Source organism: Barbatula barbatula (assembly GCF_947034865.1).
Source record: "Barbatula barbatula genome assembly, chromosome: 19".
Taxonomy (NCBI): Eukaryota; Metazoa; Chordata; class Actinopteri; order Cypriniformes; family Nemacheilidae; genus Barbatula; species Barbatula barbatula.
The window spans coordinates 5,798,695-5,815,540 of record NC_136782.1 but is presented as its reverse complement, the minus strand read 5'-3'; the positions used below and the strand labels follow the sequence as shown (position 1 = coordinate 5,815,540).

Genomic DNA, 16,846 nt, shown 5'->3' with positions numbered 1-16,846 from the left:
AAACAATCCATTTAAGATTACAACGCGGTAGTGCACCAGGCCAGCAGATGGCAGTAACGTAACACCGTTGTCCGTACCCGCTGAAGAGTTACACCAGTACTGCATGGCAGCGCACCGAGAGTAACGAAACAGCACTGCAAAACATGGAAGAAATATCTTTACGAAAGGTTAGCGGCAGTTTTTTTTTTGTTCAGGAGGTTTTGTGTTAATGCTTGTTTTCAAAAGCACCATAACAGCTGAAAGCTGTCGTTTGGTTCTTCTCGACATGCAGTTGGAGGTCAAACCCTCTATCATCACCGGTCGTCTTACCATACTTTTCGGCAAAAAGAAATGTTATGCGCAGCTTTATTTCCTTTTATTGACGAGAGAAATAAAATAAATAAAGTGACAATTTATGTCAAAATTCATCACGAGTTTTTACCTGCATGGGGAGGTATAATACCAGGGAAATTAAATGATCGCATCCCTACGGAAAAAAAACAGCTTAGGCTGCAGCGTCTTAGCGGTTATTAGCAAATAAATGCCTGATTCTATAAGACAAGGCTTAATGCGAAGTAGTCCCAGACTTAAAGGATTGTTTGAGCTTTCTAAACTGAAAATATCTTGCACTGACATTACTTTAACTATGGCTATATGCCTTTGTTTTGTCTAAAGATGCAGACAAGTTTTCTGGCAAGGCATTTTTATAAAAGTTTCACATTTGTGTCGATCTTAAAGCGGCCACGACTCAGACAGTTTCTGCATGTTTATCTTGTGTACTAACAGAATAGTATCACACCCTTCAAATTTCACTTGCGTCTTTAGTTTGATCACTTTTATAAAACACAGAAACAGCTGTACGATAATTTCCGAAAACGTGAAGTGTTGGAGACGGCACTAAACCATGCACGCACACATTGTCAAGAAAACAGACAGTTTTACTTTACCGCATGTGGTCCATGTCTGGCATCGTTCGGGGTTGGGACAGAGCTCCATCTATCAGTTTCAAAAGATCTCCAAATCCTGCTTTATATCCACCATTCATATAACATTCATCACCCAAATGCAGTGATCGACAAACACAACTGAACATCGCGAACATAGTTCTCTCTCCTGAAAACCATTGAAAGTGACTTGTGCACATACTCCTTCTCCTGTTCTCCATGGTTGATGCGTGGGCGTGTCACGTGCATTTCCTGGAGAATTGTCCAATAAGGGACTAAGAAAAGTTGTTACGCAATGATTTTTCATGTTCCAAAAAAACCTTTCAGAAACCTGTACGAACACCTATACTACGTCATACGTCCAACTTGTTTTTTGACAAGTTCACCATGTCAAGCATGAGAAGACATTGTAAATAAGTCAGAATGCATGACAAACCGTTGCAGGGCCGCTTTAAGATGATGGCCATCTAGGAACAGGGTTTCATGTCCTCATGTATTTATTTCATTTTTATGGATAAAAATCAGTTGATTGCATTTACCTTGTTTGTCATCCTTATAGGTCAGAAATAACTGGTAGTGTACAGGCCCGTTGCTGCTTCAATACCCATCTAAAATCACAATGTCATTTGGTAAGGCTGCTGTCAAGGTGGCCTATTTAGGCAGGATTTCCTACCACAATGCATTGAAGATACAGCAGCACCACATCAAGCAGCACCTTGATTCGTCTAATAGCAGCCCAAACACTTTATTACTATGTGAACATGAGCCTGTGTACACCATTGGCATCAGACAGGCCCCCTACACTCCTGAAGAGGAACAAAGACTGAAAGACCTGGGCGCAGACTTCTTCCGTACAAACCGAGGAGGTCTGATAACTTTTCATGGGCCTGGTCAGTTAGTGTGTTATCCTGTCCTGAATCTGGGCTGCTTTAAAAAGAGTGTAAGATGGTATGTGTGTGAACTGGAGAGGACTGTCATCAATACATGCAGCAAATTTGGAATCAAAGCCTCTACCTCTCCAGATACTGGTGTCTGGGTTGGCAATAATAAAATATGTGCAATTGGTAAGTTGCCATTATTTTTATTATTTTGTGTGTTGTGACGTTTGCAAACATTAGCTTTTTACTATTTTATTTTCCAAATTTTTAATAATAATAAAGTCAACACTATAAAAAGCAGGAAATTATGGAAATGATGACTGATAAATAGGGTTGGGTATCGAGAACTGATTTCAAAGAACCGAAGATTCGATAGAATGTGCGCATTTGGGTTCTGTTGATCGATTCTTGACTTTTTCTGTCACTCACAAACGGCATTGACCTGCGCCAAGGACCTTATCTCATAATGCAAATGCACAGTTCATCAGCACTATGACTGTATGCAGAAAACGTTCAAAAGTTAGGTAGAACTTTGTGAAAAAGATGATAGCATTGCCAATACAAATGCAATACATGTGGTAACGATATTTCGTGCAAGGGAGGAAGTACCTCTTAAATGATGAAAAACGGCATTAATATGAAGGAATGCACCTTGTTAAAATGGATCATATTGGATGCCTAAAACGAACATTATTGTGTGTATTTGGTGTAATACAGTGTGGTTTCGCGGTTTACGGTAAAAAACACATATGTTTAGAAATACCATGCGTTGGTGCACCTCTGTGGCCCGCCTTTCTGAAACGCCTCGATTTTTTTAAACAACTGATAGGCCAGATATTTCCTTAACAAGCTCAGTGGTTAGAGCATCCACTAGCAACTTCAAGGATCGATCCCAGGGATTGCACATATTCAGACAGGAAAATTATAGAGTAAGTCGCTTTGGTTAAAAGCGTCTGCCAAATGCATAAATGTAAATTCTTCAAAATATTTTCTTTTTGGGTTCTTTCTACTATGGTAGTCAATGGTGCCCCAAAAATCTTGGTTGCAAACATTCTTCCAAATATATTTTTATGTGTTCAACAGGACATTGAAATGTATAAAGGTTTGGAACAACTTGAGGATGAGTAAATGAAGACAGAATTTTCATTTTAAATTATACCTCTATTTGTTTTAGGCTTTTTAAAGGCTGCTTTTGTTCTATTTTTAAGTTTTCTATAGAGAATGTGGCGCTGATGTCACGCCGTGTTAAATGCTGGGTGTCGCAGCAATATTTGTAGATGGCAGCGGCTCTTTTCTGCTAGTGAGTTCAGTTCAATTTTGTTCCGTTCTACATGATTTATTCATATTTCCCACCGCTTCTAATTCTCTTCACACCACTGTAGTAAAACAAAACAATCGCTAGTAAACAACCTCGGAAGATGGCGGCACCACCCCAGCATGCAACGCACTGTGACGTCGATTAACAAGCTCTATATGGATTTGTGGAACTCAGTGTACGTTTTTCTTTAGTTAAGTTCAAGGAAAAAACGATTATATTGCCAAGTTTCATGTTTTGCAGGTATCCATTGCGGAAGATACATAACCTCCCATGGTTTGGCTCTTAACTGCAACACGGACATGAGTTGGTTTCAGAACATCGTGCCATGTGGGCTTGTGGGTAAAGGCGTGACATCACTGAGTCTAGAGCTGGAGCGGAATGTTTCAACTGAAGAAGCCATTCCAAAACTATTGAAAGCCTTTAGTGAACAGTTCAATTGCTCTTTAATTTATGACAATAGCTTCATGTAAATGTTTTTATTATTACAAATATTTTTTAATCTGGTTCCTTATGCTTGAATGTGTAGACAATAAACGCCTACTGTACATTTCTATTTAATTGAACAAAGTTTTTATTGTGTGTTCTTAAAAACTATTTAGACCTCAAACTGAATACAGTGCTGAGCTGTAAATCTGTTCACGTGGTTGTTGGAGTTGTTAAAACTGTTTTAATTACATAATACATAATCCCCATACTTCAAAATGTGTTATTTCAAAGATATAATATATGTAGATTTTCTGCATGCATGTTGGTTCTCTGAGATTTAGGACTCTCATGAACAACAGATAACATCACCAAGAGCCATTCTCATAAAAGTGAGCTGCCTCCAGCAAGATGAGAAGTCTCCCCTTTATCAAATCCTCTGTTACCATTTTTCTCTCCTTTCCTTTGTCTAAAAACAGTGCCAAATGTAGACGTCGTAATCATTTTTTGGAACAGCTCCTCGTACAGGCATTTTTGTAAACATGATTTATTTTCTGTCAGGCTTGTGGAAATGACAGGCCTGTGGTGATTTATAGATGTGTTTTTTTACTTCTGATCATCGCTATATTGTACTGAGTGAACAGGCAGCAAAAGGATGGCCACTGGATTCAATTACTCCTCCTGTGGCCTCTACGGAGGATACATGTCCTTGGGACCAAAATCTTGTGAACACATTTATCATTGATAAAATGTCACCTTTGAAGCTGAGAAATTAAATAAGCACTTTTAACATTTTAATGTGTTTCTGGATTTGCTTGAGTTGTTTTAAGCTATGGTTGGGTCAAATATGGATGAACCCAGCAATTGGGTTTAAATTAACCTATTATTGTTTATTTTTGCTCATGCTTGGGTCAAGTATGGAAATATTATAGACCCAGTGGTTGGGTTTGTCCATATTTTATATACCCATATATTGGTTAAAACAACCAAGCATTTTTTAGAGAGGTGAAAGTATGTCTTTAACAACAAACTTTAGTTCCATTATATGAAACAGCCCAGTATGCATTAAAACAATACTTAAAGAGAAATCTTATTCTTGATTCATATCAACCATCCATACAAACTCACTTGTCTTCTAAAGCCTTGTGTGGGCTGGATCCTATCCCAGCATCTTGGGCCACATGCAGCTCTTTTAGATAGTTTTTCTGTGGAACATAAAATGCTTTATAAAGAATCTTCACCAAGCTCTTTGGCATGCAGAGGACAGTTCATAGTGACCATGTCTGTCAAGCTCAAACACTTAAAACAAATATAACAGCTGTGCTACATGTGCCATGAAGGATGTAAATCGTCATAATTGGTTGTTTTGTGATCACACAAGGGTCTCATTCATGAAACACGAGCAGAACAAAAATTGTGTTAATTCTAACATTAGTCATTCTAACATACAATTTAGGATTCATGAAAATGTTCGTGTTTTCAAAATGTTAGTTTGTACCAAAGAAATAGGCCTACACCTGCTCCATACCACGTGTAAACAGTGCGTAAACCCGCTTGTAACGTTCTAAAAGCTTTTAGACAAACTGATGACACAAAATTTTAATGCACTATGTATCATAATGATTATCATAAGTTATTTTGCCATGTCTTTTATCATTTACTTTTTAACTTTGGGTAAAACGCAGAGCTCGACACTGTCCTTTTTCACACCAATCACAGTGGAGAACAGGCGGGGCAAACATTACATTGACCAACCACAACACACAATGAAGAAGTATTAATGGTTACTGCATTTTAATATTTAGTCATATTCTTTAAGATGATATACTAGTAACAAGTCATTTTAAATCACAGCAATCAACTCATCTGCGGAATAACGCAGTGCCTCCAAAGCGTTCTCAAGTGCCACCAGCTATTATTATTTTAGTTGTCTTAAAACGCTTTGGTGGACACAATTTAATCGATTAATTAATTGGTAAGCATACAGCCTTTTAGTATCTTATGCAATATAATGCATCCAAACCAGAGAAAGTGGTTTTGCATAGTTCATAGGCGGGGATTATGCTAATTGTGAATGAGACTGCATGCGCGCCCTGCTACGAGTGATTGGAAGGCATTACCATACACACATTTTACAATCAAATCTGACGTTTACGAAGTATTTGTGAATCCGGAGGAACGTTTTCGAGAAGGACTCGGAATTGACTCCTATATTTACGAATGTTTCATGAATGAGGCCCATTGACATCAAATGTGATGTTTTGTAGGTTTAAATTGAAAGCTGTGACTGAAGGAAATTATGTTAGTAAAGAATGCCTTCCAGAAAACCTGGAATAAAAAAAAATATCTGTATGGACTAGTTCATGATGTTTTTTTTTGTTCTCCTTTGTGGAGCTGGACGGACGTCACCATGAACTGTATGGAAAAGGACTGCATGTCATAAAAAAACATTTGTAGCATTTGTCTTTGGAATAGCTCAACACTCTTAAGAGTAAAGATTCACAGCAATGCCAAAGAAGAACCCAAAAATGAAATTTGTCTCTTCATTTACTCACCGTTCTCGAATTCAAGTTCTTCCAAATCTGTTTAAATTGAGAAATATATTTGGAAGAATGCTTATAACCAAACAGTTCTTGGGCACCATTGACTACCACAGTAGGAAACAATTCTTTATAAATGTATGTGTTCTGTTTACCCACAAAGGAAGATATCTTGAAGAATGTAGGAAAACAAACTCTGAACAAAGTTCTGTGCACTTTTGACTATAACATTGTCATTTTTCCTATCATGGACAAGAACTGTTTGGTTACAAGCATTCTTCCAAATATCTTTCTCAGAGCTCATCAGAACAAAGAAATGTTTAAAGATGTAGAACAACTTGAGGGTGAGTAAATGAAGACATATTCTTTGGGGGGGGGGGTGAAATGTCCCTTTAAAAGAACAATTTCTGTATGTAAATTTGTGAAATTAAAAGGTTCTGTGAATGTTAAAGGTTTATGGATCCAAAAATGTCTCTTAATTGTATGCCATAGATTGAAGTTGATAATAGAAGTTTCCTTTTTGGGTGAGCTATTCCTTTAAATGAAATTTATTTACGACGTGTAACCACCAGATGGCAGTGCTTTGGTGTGTATCTTTACCAAATACATGTTTTTTAAAGACAAACCAGAAAAGTTCTCAACACACCAATGGGATTAATAATATCATAATATGGAAAAATAATCGAGGATTGTTTTGTGAACAGGTTCGTGTTTATGTAAATGTAACTGGCCAGATACAAAATTATGTAAAATGCTATGTTTGTCTAAACTAAAATAGGGCAGTAACTTCAACAGAACTATAAAAATAGGAGAGTAAACACAAAAATCATAATTTAACCTCATGTCATTCTGAACCTGTATGACTTTCTTCTTCAAAACAAAAAAGAAGATATTTTGAAGAGTGTTAATAACCAAATATCATTGGCCCCTGAACAGAAATCGGCCCTCAGAGACATTTCTCAAAATATATTTTGTGTTCCTAAGAAGAAATAGTTATATACACATTTTGAACAACATGAAGGTGAATAGAAGATGAGAGCTTTTTTGGTGAGCTATCACTTCAAACAACAGTCATGATGAATGTGCATTTCTATGCATGGTGAGCAGAAAGGTGCATGGTGAAAAGAAAGCGAGTATATTTCATCAATTATTCAGTCCCTTCAATGCCTTCTTTGTTCCATTTATAGATTGCGTGTATTGAACATAAATTTCTAATTCATATGTTTTAACTGAAATAAGTGTTATTCGATCGAAGCAGCGCATTGATCACTACCTCAGTATCATGTCTAAAAAACAGAGCAAAACCAGATGTAACCACCACCTACCATCCATTGATTTTTTCAATCACAACAGGATTGAGAAAAGTCATCTTCATGAAACGTGCGTTCTCAATCATAAATTACGGAGATTATCGTTGTCATCTACAACAAGTCATATGTTTGTTTTTAAGAAACCATTACTTAAAACAACCCTATCGCAACCTGTCCTCCGAATTTTGGTATCGCCCTCTTGAGGGTTTTAACACAGTAGTCAGCTTTAAAGCTGTATTAAACAAGCAAACTGCTGTCCTTTTACATACGCTATATGGTCACATTGGCCTTTCTGCTCAAAAGCTCTCACTGATAACCAATTTTACAGCAGCAGTATATAATGAATAACTGAAAGTAACAGCTCTGGTAGGACGTCCTTATCTCCCTGAGAGAGCGTTAAAAGAAGAATACATTTGCTGCTACCGTGATTCTCTCAAGCAGCCGTGAACCATCTGGGCAACATTTATTAATGACTTGATGTAATTAAGAAACTTCATGACATTTTTTAAGTATGTATTCTTAATGAAGATTGGTTTGTGAAGATATGCCCTGTTGAAAATCAGCATTGTTAGGGATTTTTTTTTTGAAGCATGACAGCTGGTTTTGGCTGGTCCTGAGCTGGTCCAAAGCAACCGGGGCTCCTGCTCAGGACCAGCTCAAGCTGCTTAAAACCAGTTTTCGTCTTAATCGTCTTAAACCAGTATATGCTGGTTTTTTCAACAGGCTGGTGTGGTTGCAAAGCTTTTTATGACCCTTAAATTGCTTTTTTTTGTCGGATGCATGGAAAATGGAGTTGATCGGAAAAAGAAAAAACATTTAGGTTTGTTGTCTTCTAGCAACCGAGAGCATAAACAATGCTGATATGTATTTTGCAGGCGCATTATTGTCGATATGCATTATTTAGCATATTAAGGTGACGTCATTCACCTGCAACTCACCTGAATCAGTTCTAAATTCCACTAAAAGCTTTTAGTTGCTATTATTTATTTTCCGAGTAGAGAACAGCGAGTTTCTAAGGTGAATGCAATGCAGCATAAGCTGTCGTGTAAGGTTCTTCTCGCTGTTATAATGACGGAAGCTGTGAGCCATATCAGAGATGCATGTGTGAAAACTGTCCTTAAGTCAGCCACGACGATAGACAGGTGGATGTGATAAAGATGCAGCTGCCGGCGCTTCATGGCATAAGACGCAGTGTGAAACCGCTCTGTTATCCCTGTGCCATTCTGAGATCTATTGCAGCAGGGGTTCAGATGATGCCCAGAGGGGAAACTGAAAAGCGCAGCATGTCATCGCTGTTTGGAGAACAATGGAAATATCGAAATAAACCCCAGATAGGCCACTTACGGTCAGAGTCCCTGGATGTGCCGCACAATTAGATTTATAGTTAAGAGGAGCGGTCAGGGAACAGCATTCTTATAGTTTTCCCTAAATGTAAACTGAACCTAAAATAGATGGGAAATGATTGGTTGATGAAATGACCTCCCAGCCATGAAGACATATTTAGGCCAAAATTCAACGTTTTGTAATCGTATTTTCATCCTTATGTCATTATTTTCTATTTGCAATAATGATTTATTGTGGTTCCTGGTCTTTTCCATCAGATAATAGCAAATAGTAAATAGGGGCTGTCAATCTCCTCGAGTCTGGCAAACTGGGGTAGTTTTGACACTCAACAACAATGTCAAAAACTGTCCCAGTTTCCTGAATTCTGAAGCTGATCTCACAGGAATTCTGGTAATTATTTTACATGGCGGCTAATTCGTACGTTATGAATCACATAAAAACCTACAATTACTAGAAACGGGCGCAATATCAAAGCGTACTAAACTGTATGAATGCGATTGTACCAAAATTAGCTACTTTGTTAAATAGTTAGGTTTACATTTAGATTTAGGCATAGGGTGACCAGATTTCTCAGAGTGGAATACGGGACAGACACAGAACTCACAGACCCACAACACCTACTGCACACATAAAAGTATTTACAATTAATAATATTGTTAGCTATGTAAAAACATAAATGTAGACTTACATAAAATTGCAGATCAGTGGGAACAAGATGGTGCAACAGCATCATTCACTGTTGCCGTTTTGTATTTTTCACTGGAACCAATTTTTGCCAGTGTGCGCTTGTCTTTCAAGAGTTTATCATAAAATGCAGAGCAGTCCAGTCCGAAATGAATTCGCACGAAAAGCATTGCCTTCATTGTTGTTACACTCAGTCAAGATTTTTCATCAGTCCATGATGCATTCATTAACGAGAACACACGCTCCACAGGTGCAGATGTACCAGGCAGGCATAAAACAAACTCCACAGTCAAAGATAAGACTCCAAAGTTGAGTGACTTGCTTCCCATCTCACGTCTGTCCATCTATCAGACACAGCCACCTTGTTTTTGTTCCACTCAGTGAGGTGACAAGTGACAATGTTTTTGGCACAGGCCCACTCATCAAAGAGCATGGTTTCGTCTACCGACGTGAGAGCAGGTATTCTTGAGTAGAATTAGCTGAGGCTGCTCTGAATGTCTCTCCATTCTGGAACACTTCTCAGTAGGACCCACTCTAGTTCTTTTGTATTCTCCAGTGAGCAGCTCCAATTATCAAGGTAATCCACTGATGCTGAGTAAAAGCTTCTCACTGCACAATAAAAATCATCAGCTTTCATGTCACCAGCATCAACAAGGGTGTCTAACTGTGTTTTGATGTCAGAGGGAAAAAATGATTACTCCAGCCTGGCCTGCAAGACATTTCTCAGATCATATATGTGCAAAGCCACTTCTGTGGCAGATATATTGTCTTGCTCTACTGTCTCCAGTGCACGATGGAAAGCTGCAGTTTGCTGAAGTGCAAATCCAAGCCAAAGTTTTGTGCAAGGGTTGCTGAAAGAGTCTCTTAGAAACTTTGGGCACTTTTCCTGAGAAAGAAAGAATGCACGTATGTCATCAAAAAGGTGCAGAATTCGTTCAAGAGATGGACCAAGAGAGAGGAAACGTGTGCTACCATGCTGCAGTAATTTCTGGTAGTCCAGCTGTACAAAGTCACAAAACTCCTTAAGTTCCTTTACGCGCACTGTATTTATATGAAAGTATTTGTATACCTTCACAGCAAAACAGTCCAAATCAATCGGTAAGAAATCCACTGCTGTTTGCAGGGTTTTGTGGGTGATTTGTGCACTACAGCCAATGCCCAGAATATCCCTTCCTAGCTGCATTTGCAGCTTTCTCCAGATGTTGCCTTTACCAGCTCTTTTAACACCGCCAAAGTTTGTGTTAGTGTTATCAGCACAAAGTGCAACTATTTTCTGAGCAAGGCCAAATTTCAATGACATGGGAAATGTAGGCAGTTTGCAAATCTGATGTCTCACCTGGCAGAGATGAAAATTCGATTATCTTGACCTTTACACCCTCTAGGGGCTTGAAGTATCGCACAAGCACAGGGAACAATTTAATGTATTTGTGGTTGGATGCATCCACAGTTAATGTGACAAATGAGCACTTGTCCAAATCATGCTGAACTTCTTCCTCTGACAAAGGACCAAGAACGTTACATATTAAAGCCTCAGATTTAGTGCGAGCTGAAGAAAATTTCGGATCATACAATTTCCTTATCAATTTTGCAGCGAAAACTATGGCCATGAATAACAGAATTGTATGCAAAAAGTCCTTCACATGCATGTACTTTATCAGATTCGCAACTTTGCTTCACAAAAAATTCAAGCTGACACTTGGAGTAGCACACTTACTTTTAGTTGGGTCCATGTGCTTTTTTGTGTGCATATGCTGCGTAATGTCGGCTCGGCCCCTGTGAGCAATAGAAAAGCGAGCCCCGCAAATGTCGCATCTTAATTTGCTTGCCTCTGATTGTGACTCTCTTTTGAGAAATTTAAACTCTGTCTGAAGATCGTCGTTGAATGTACAGGAACGCTTCTTTGACATCTTTGAACTTGAGTGAGTCAATTAGGCTTATCAGGGTCTCGTCTCGTATACATTACACTTGATGTCGGATTCCGCCTTCACTAACTAACTGCAAGTTGAGAATGATTGGGGGAATTGTGATTGGATGGAATTGAATTGTCCTTCTGCCTTCTCTTATTGGATGGGATTTTTTTTCTCGAAAATATACTATGAGGTGATTTGCTAGTTTTATTAGGCTATTCCGTATGAGAGGAGTAGGCTACTCACGCACGCTATCACTCAGAAAAATATATATATATATTAACAATGAAATACGGGACAAATCATGCTTTTTTCATAATAAGTCGGGACACTAAAATTAGAGTTGAAATACGGGACTGTCCCGGGAAAAACGGGACGTCTGGTCACCCTATTTAGGCATTTGGCAGGCGCTTTTATCCAAAGCGACTTACATTGCATTTTCCTATACATTTTACATAGGTATCTGCAATCCCCTGGGATCCAACCCACAACCTTGCATCGTCAACGCAATGCTCTTACCACTGACCTACAGGAAAGGTTGTGTTGGAATTCTATATGACCATATTGTATTACATGTCTTTAGAAGGCATAAAAGAGTTTTGTGTGACCAGCAACCCAACATTTCAAGGCAAAACTAATACATATTGCTCCTTTAAGATGTACTGAAACTTTTCCTGTACGATCCCCAATGTCATTTATGCATTTATATATATTCACCATGTTTGATGTTTTTGATGCCAGACAATATTTTAAGGACATTTCAGGCTAATCCAGGAACACACGCTATCTCGGTCAACTGATGTAAACAATGACTTTAAACAGCTTAAGTGTAGCCCTAACCTCCTTTCTACAAAGAAATTACTTTGATTTGAATGTGGTTAGTCAAAAAAAGAATGGTTAGTAGAGCGCAGTCTCGGGAGAACCCCCCGGCCTTCGAGGGGCATGGGGGTATGTGGTGAGCAGGGTGGGATGAGAGCTGTGAAGGAAAGGGCGAGTCCTCTCACGGAGGAGCATCGGACGCATAAGAGAGGAGCGACAACAGTGAAGTGCGAGAGAGGACCATGTCATGATCGCGGGTGGTGAGATAAGTTGTTGTACAGTCGCTGGCTCCCGCCTCCTTCCTTCCTTTTATTGAACCTCGTTACAGATATATATATTAAATTGTTTCCCCATTTTTCTTGAAAATATGTAGTTTTTTCTGTAAATTTGTAGTTTTTGACCGTTTTTCAAAAATAAACTGTAGAAATTTTTTTGTAATTTTAAAGTGTAAAATAACGGTTTTACCCTGTAAAAGTACGTTACAAAATATTTTTTAATTACATTTACAGGCCACCCGCTACTATTGTGAGCTGATCTGTTGGTGGCTAGTTTGATAGGAGAGCTGAAGGGAGGGGATTGGCAGGAATTAAGAGCAAAAGTAAAAGTAGTGGTTTAAAAATGGGCTTCACGAGGTGTGCATTGAGAGAATGAATATTGGATTGGAGAGCAGGATCATACTCCTTGATATAGTCTACACATATGCAAGTGTTTTTACATGCACACACTCCATTAGCTACAGTGCTTTGATCGATCTCAAGACTCCTTGGTGTCTGAGTACGATGTTATTGTAGTGAATTATCGACATTGTAAGCCATTCATTCCATTATGTTTTATGATGAATGAAACATGCTGCCTTTATTGCCAATTACAACCTCATTTGCATTATTGTTTGCTTTGCAAATGAAATGTAAAAAAAAACATAAACCCAAAGCAATTTAGGAACGTTTTTGCAGAGAGACAGTACACTTGAAGGAGAAACAAGCCTTTGATGAATGTCTGGAACACATTCTCAATTAAAGGTGAATGTGTTAAAGGTAAGTTTGTCTTTAATAGAATAAGAGAACACTAAAGTTTTTTATACTGAGCTGCCCAACCTTTAGTGTACTAGTATGTACAATTGAGGAAGGCAGGAGTTCATTCTCCTGAAAGAACTGAAGCACCCTAGACACTACATATAGAACATCATGTCCAAACCTTCAATGTTCTCCTAGGAAATAATGTTTGAGAAACCTGTGTGGGAACAATCATCATCTATTTACACATAAGCTGAAGAAAAAGCTGAAGAAATGTTTCCAATAGCAGGATTTAACTGCTATCAAATGCTGAAAATTCAGTGGTTTTTGTGATGTAGTAGCAGCAGATCAAAGTGTACATAGTTATAATGCATTTTGTGGTTTTGCAAGTCAATTTGTAGAAGAATTGGGGTTAAATACTATGTTTGTTCATTGCTGGCTTTAACGCAAGGATTGAAGCGAGTATATTTTGTCATGGCCCTGCAATAATTTATTTTCTTGATGTTAATTCCCCTGCATTTGCATTTAATTTGCAGGTACATTTTTTTCTGGTTCTAGAATCTGATTGGCTGAGTGACTTTCGATATTCTGTTTTGAGATCTTAGAGAGCGTGATGGGTTGTAGTGTGATAGAAGCTCTGTACTGTAGGTAGCGGCTAAACAATTTAAGGCTTTATAAGTGATTTAAAGAACTTTAATGTCAATACGATACTTAATGGTTAGCCAGTGAAGGGTTGATAACATTGGGGTTATGTGATGGTATTTTCTGGACCTGGTAAGAACTCTGGCAGCTGCATCCTGAACTAACTGTTTGTTTATTGATGATGCAGGACAACCACTAAGTAGTGCATTACAGTAGTCAAGTCCCAAATGCATGAATAAGCTTCTCCGCGTCAGCAACACATACAGTAGAATATTTCGTTATTTGACAACACTTTTAAGGTTGAAAAAGGCTGTTTTTGTGACATTTGAGATGTGATTTCGAAATGACAGGGTGCTGTCTAATATAACGCATAGATATTTTACTGTATTTGTTGGAGTATCAGTACATCCTTCAACTTGCAGGTTATCATCCAAAATAATAAAGTAATATTTCAGTTTTATTAAAATTTAAATGAAGGAAATTACAAGTCATCCAATGTTTTATATCTTCGATTCACTCTGCCAATTTTGATAGCTGGGAGGAATCATCTGGCCTTGATGAGACATATAGCTGAGTATCATCTGCATAGCAGTGGAAGCTAATTCCATGTTTTTTTAATAATGTTTCCGAGGGGCAGCATGGATATGGAGAATAGCAAGGGTCCTAAAACCGATCCCTGAGGCAATCCATAATTTACTTACGTTAGATTTGTTGAATCCCCGTTTAAATGGACAAATTGAGCAGGACTAGGAGTTATGTTATATGTATATAGTGATCTTATATCAGCGGCTGTGATTGCCTGCAGCCTCTGCCCTAATCAGCCATGCTGATACTCGAGGGATATTGCATTATTGGCACACCAAATTAATGTATTATGGATACCTCAATACTATGGTGATCATATACGTGAAATAAATAATTGTAATGTTACACACAATGTATTTTTAAAATGTTTTTTAAAGCCCATTATTACTTTTTTTCATCATTCATTCATTCCAAATTTGGGTGCTTTGTCACTTTTGTCTCAAGGAATATTTCTAGAAATACCTATCATTTAAGAAATGTATTAGAACATTATAGTGAATCTTTCACAGAAACTATTTTCAATTTACAAATTAAACAATTTGGTTTTATTGAACGTTACTGTACATGAGGAGAGAAAACTGTCAATACCTGTCGATACATAAATCATGCAACCAAGTAATATTACCACCTGTTGGTTTGGAATGCTCTTAATATTACCACCATTGGAGATCTTTCGGGAACAGAGAGCAGTAAGACTTTCTCTCTACATTTTTCTGCAGTCTGTAGAGGCGTCCTGCCGGTTTGACATACCCACCCAACGGAAATGCAGGATGTTTTCTTGGCTTTAATCCATTTCTTCAGGTGAACCGAGCACCAGAACCCTTTCCTGCTATGCAGTGATGTTTTTTTGAATGTCAGTACAAAGGCAGCCAACCATGGTATTGAGGGTTCTGGTCGGTCTGGATCCTGTAATTGGACTGGTGCAAACAGACCCATCACTGATGGTCAGGGTCGAACAGCCTGTCAATCAAAGTGGTGGGCCGGCTGCGTTAGTATTCAAGCACAGTGCTCATGGGTGGAAAGGAGAACAGGGGGGCCGGACTTTGAATGGAATGGCAGATCGGCCTGCGCCTCAGCATGCACTGTGAAATTAAGGTCTAAATATGGCTGAACGGAGGTTGACAGATTCTGATGAGAAACCACTCTCCAAAATTGTACGTACTTTTTTGGAGGCTTTTTCTGGTGGCAGGATGTGTGAGGGTATTTCATTGGTTGAATCTACAGAAGGGATGCCTCGTCCGTTTACAGTCAAGAGGTTGAGTCTGAATCTGGCTTCTTGTGTATAAAGAGGATCTGCTGAATGACTAAACGGTACTATCTGAATGAATGTTTTAGATGAATGTGAAATTGCCACCATGATTCCCAAGCATCAATAATGCTAAAGTAGGTCACATTGAAAAGAAGAACCCATGCTCAGAAATGACACGGTATTTGTTTTTCAAACATAAGATATGACTCTTCAGTAAGCATTCAAAAGTCCAGAGAGCATCTTTAACTTCTTTTGTATCACAGATATTTTTTTAAATATTAACTATAAAATATCAATATATTATAATTTAAGACAGTATATTAAAAATATATTGAATAATACATTGTTAATATACAGTATTACAACATTACAATATATTGAACTTTTAATATTGTTGCTGTCCTTCCGATACCTCTCGTTGTATTTTTGGAAATCTAAAATACACTGTGCTATATAAATGATTAAACACTGTGTTGTCAAAGTTCACAAGTATTTTTAATAATGACCTATGGCAAAAAATGTAAACCAGGAAACTGAATATACGTGGTATGCAGCGATATATAAGCAATTGGTTCCAATATATGGAAATGTATTATACATTGTTTTTTTGTTTCATAAGAGTGTAAATTATCATATTAAGAACCATATCTCTTTCTCTGTCAATAAATTACTAATATTGCCTTAAAGAAACATTAAGAAGTTTGAAAAAGGCCTAGTCTGGTACTTTCGCCCTTATGGCAGGGTGCACAGAAGCCCTTAAAGGAAAATGTCTCCCATTAAGAGATTCCTGTGCTTTTGTCTCTCAGGGCCTCACGTGGCTCTAAATGTTTCTAATACTGATGTTTCTTGATTCTAGTCTACACTGCATTGTAGGCTGGTAAACAAGGGCTTTGCTGATTCTATGTATAGAGACTTGAGTAAATAGGCAATACGGGAATAAGAGAGGTTAAAGTAAATACATTCAGTCTGACTGGATATGAAATGGGTTGCTGTCGGTGTTTGAAAAGCGTGACACTCGGTGACGCACAAAACAGTCTCCCTCTTTCAGCCGACAGTTTTCCATTTTCCATCTCTTAAACACTAAATGGAAGGCCAAACAGGCTCGACTGTGCTTGAGTGTCAGGCATCTTTCTCAGCATCTCTTTTTATATTATCCAGGCAGATGGGATTTTCTTTGTTCTCTAAGACAACAGTAAACCCTGAAAATGCTC

General features: G+C 38.1%; 1 protein-coding gene across 1 annotated transcript; it reads left to right on the top strand.

The window, feature by feature from the left end:
* Nucleotides 1-84: 84 nt before the first annotated feature.
* lipt2 (lipoyl(octanoyl) transferase 2) lies at nt 85-4,338 on the top strand. Its single transcript, XM_079481244.1, has 3 exons — nt 85-167; nt 1,483-1,987; nt 3,360-4,338. Exons 2-3 carry the CDS (start codon nt 1,543-1,545, stop codon nt 3,587-3,589), a joined length of 675 nt encoding a protein of 224 aa, XP_079337370.1. The 5' UTR covers nt 85-167; nt 1,483-1,542; the 3' UTR covers nt 3,590-4,338.
* The last annotated feature ends 12,508 nt before the right edge of the window (nt 4,339-16,846 follow it).

Coding starts and splice junctions, on each gene's coding strand:
- lipt2 (XM_079481244.1), top strand. CDS start 1,543: ATGTCATTTGGTAAGGCTGCTGTCAAGGTGGCCTATTTAGGCAGGATT. Junction 1,988..3,359: donor TAATAAAATATGTGCAATTG/GTAAGTTGCCAT, acceptor CATGTTTTGCAG/GTATCCATTGCGGAAGATAC.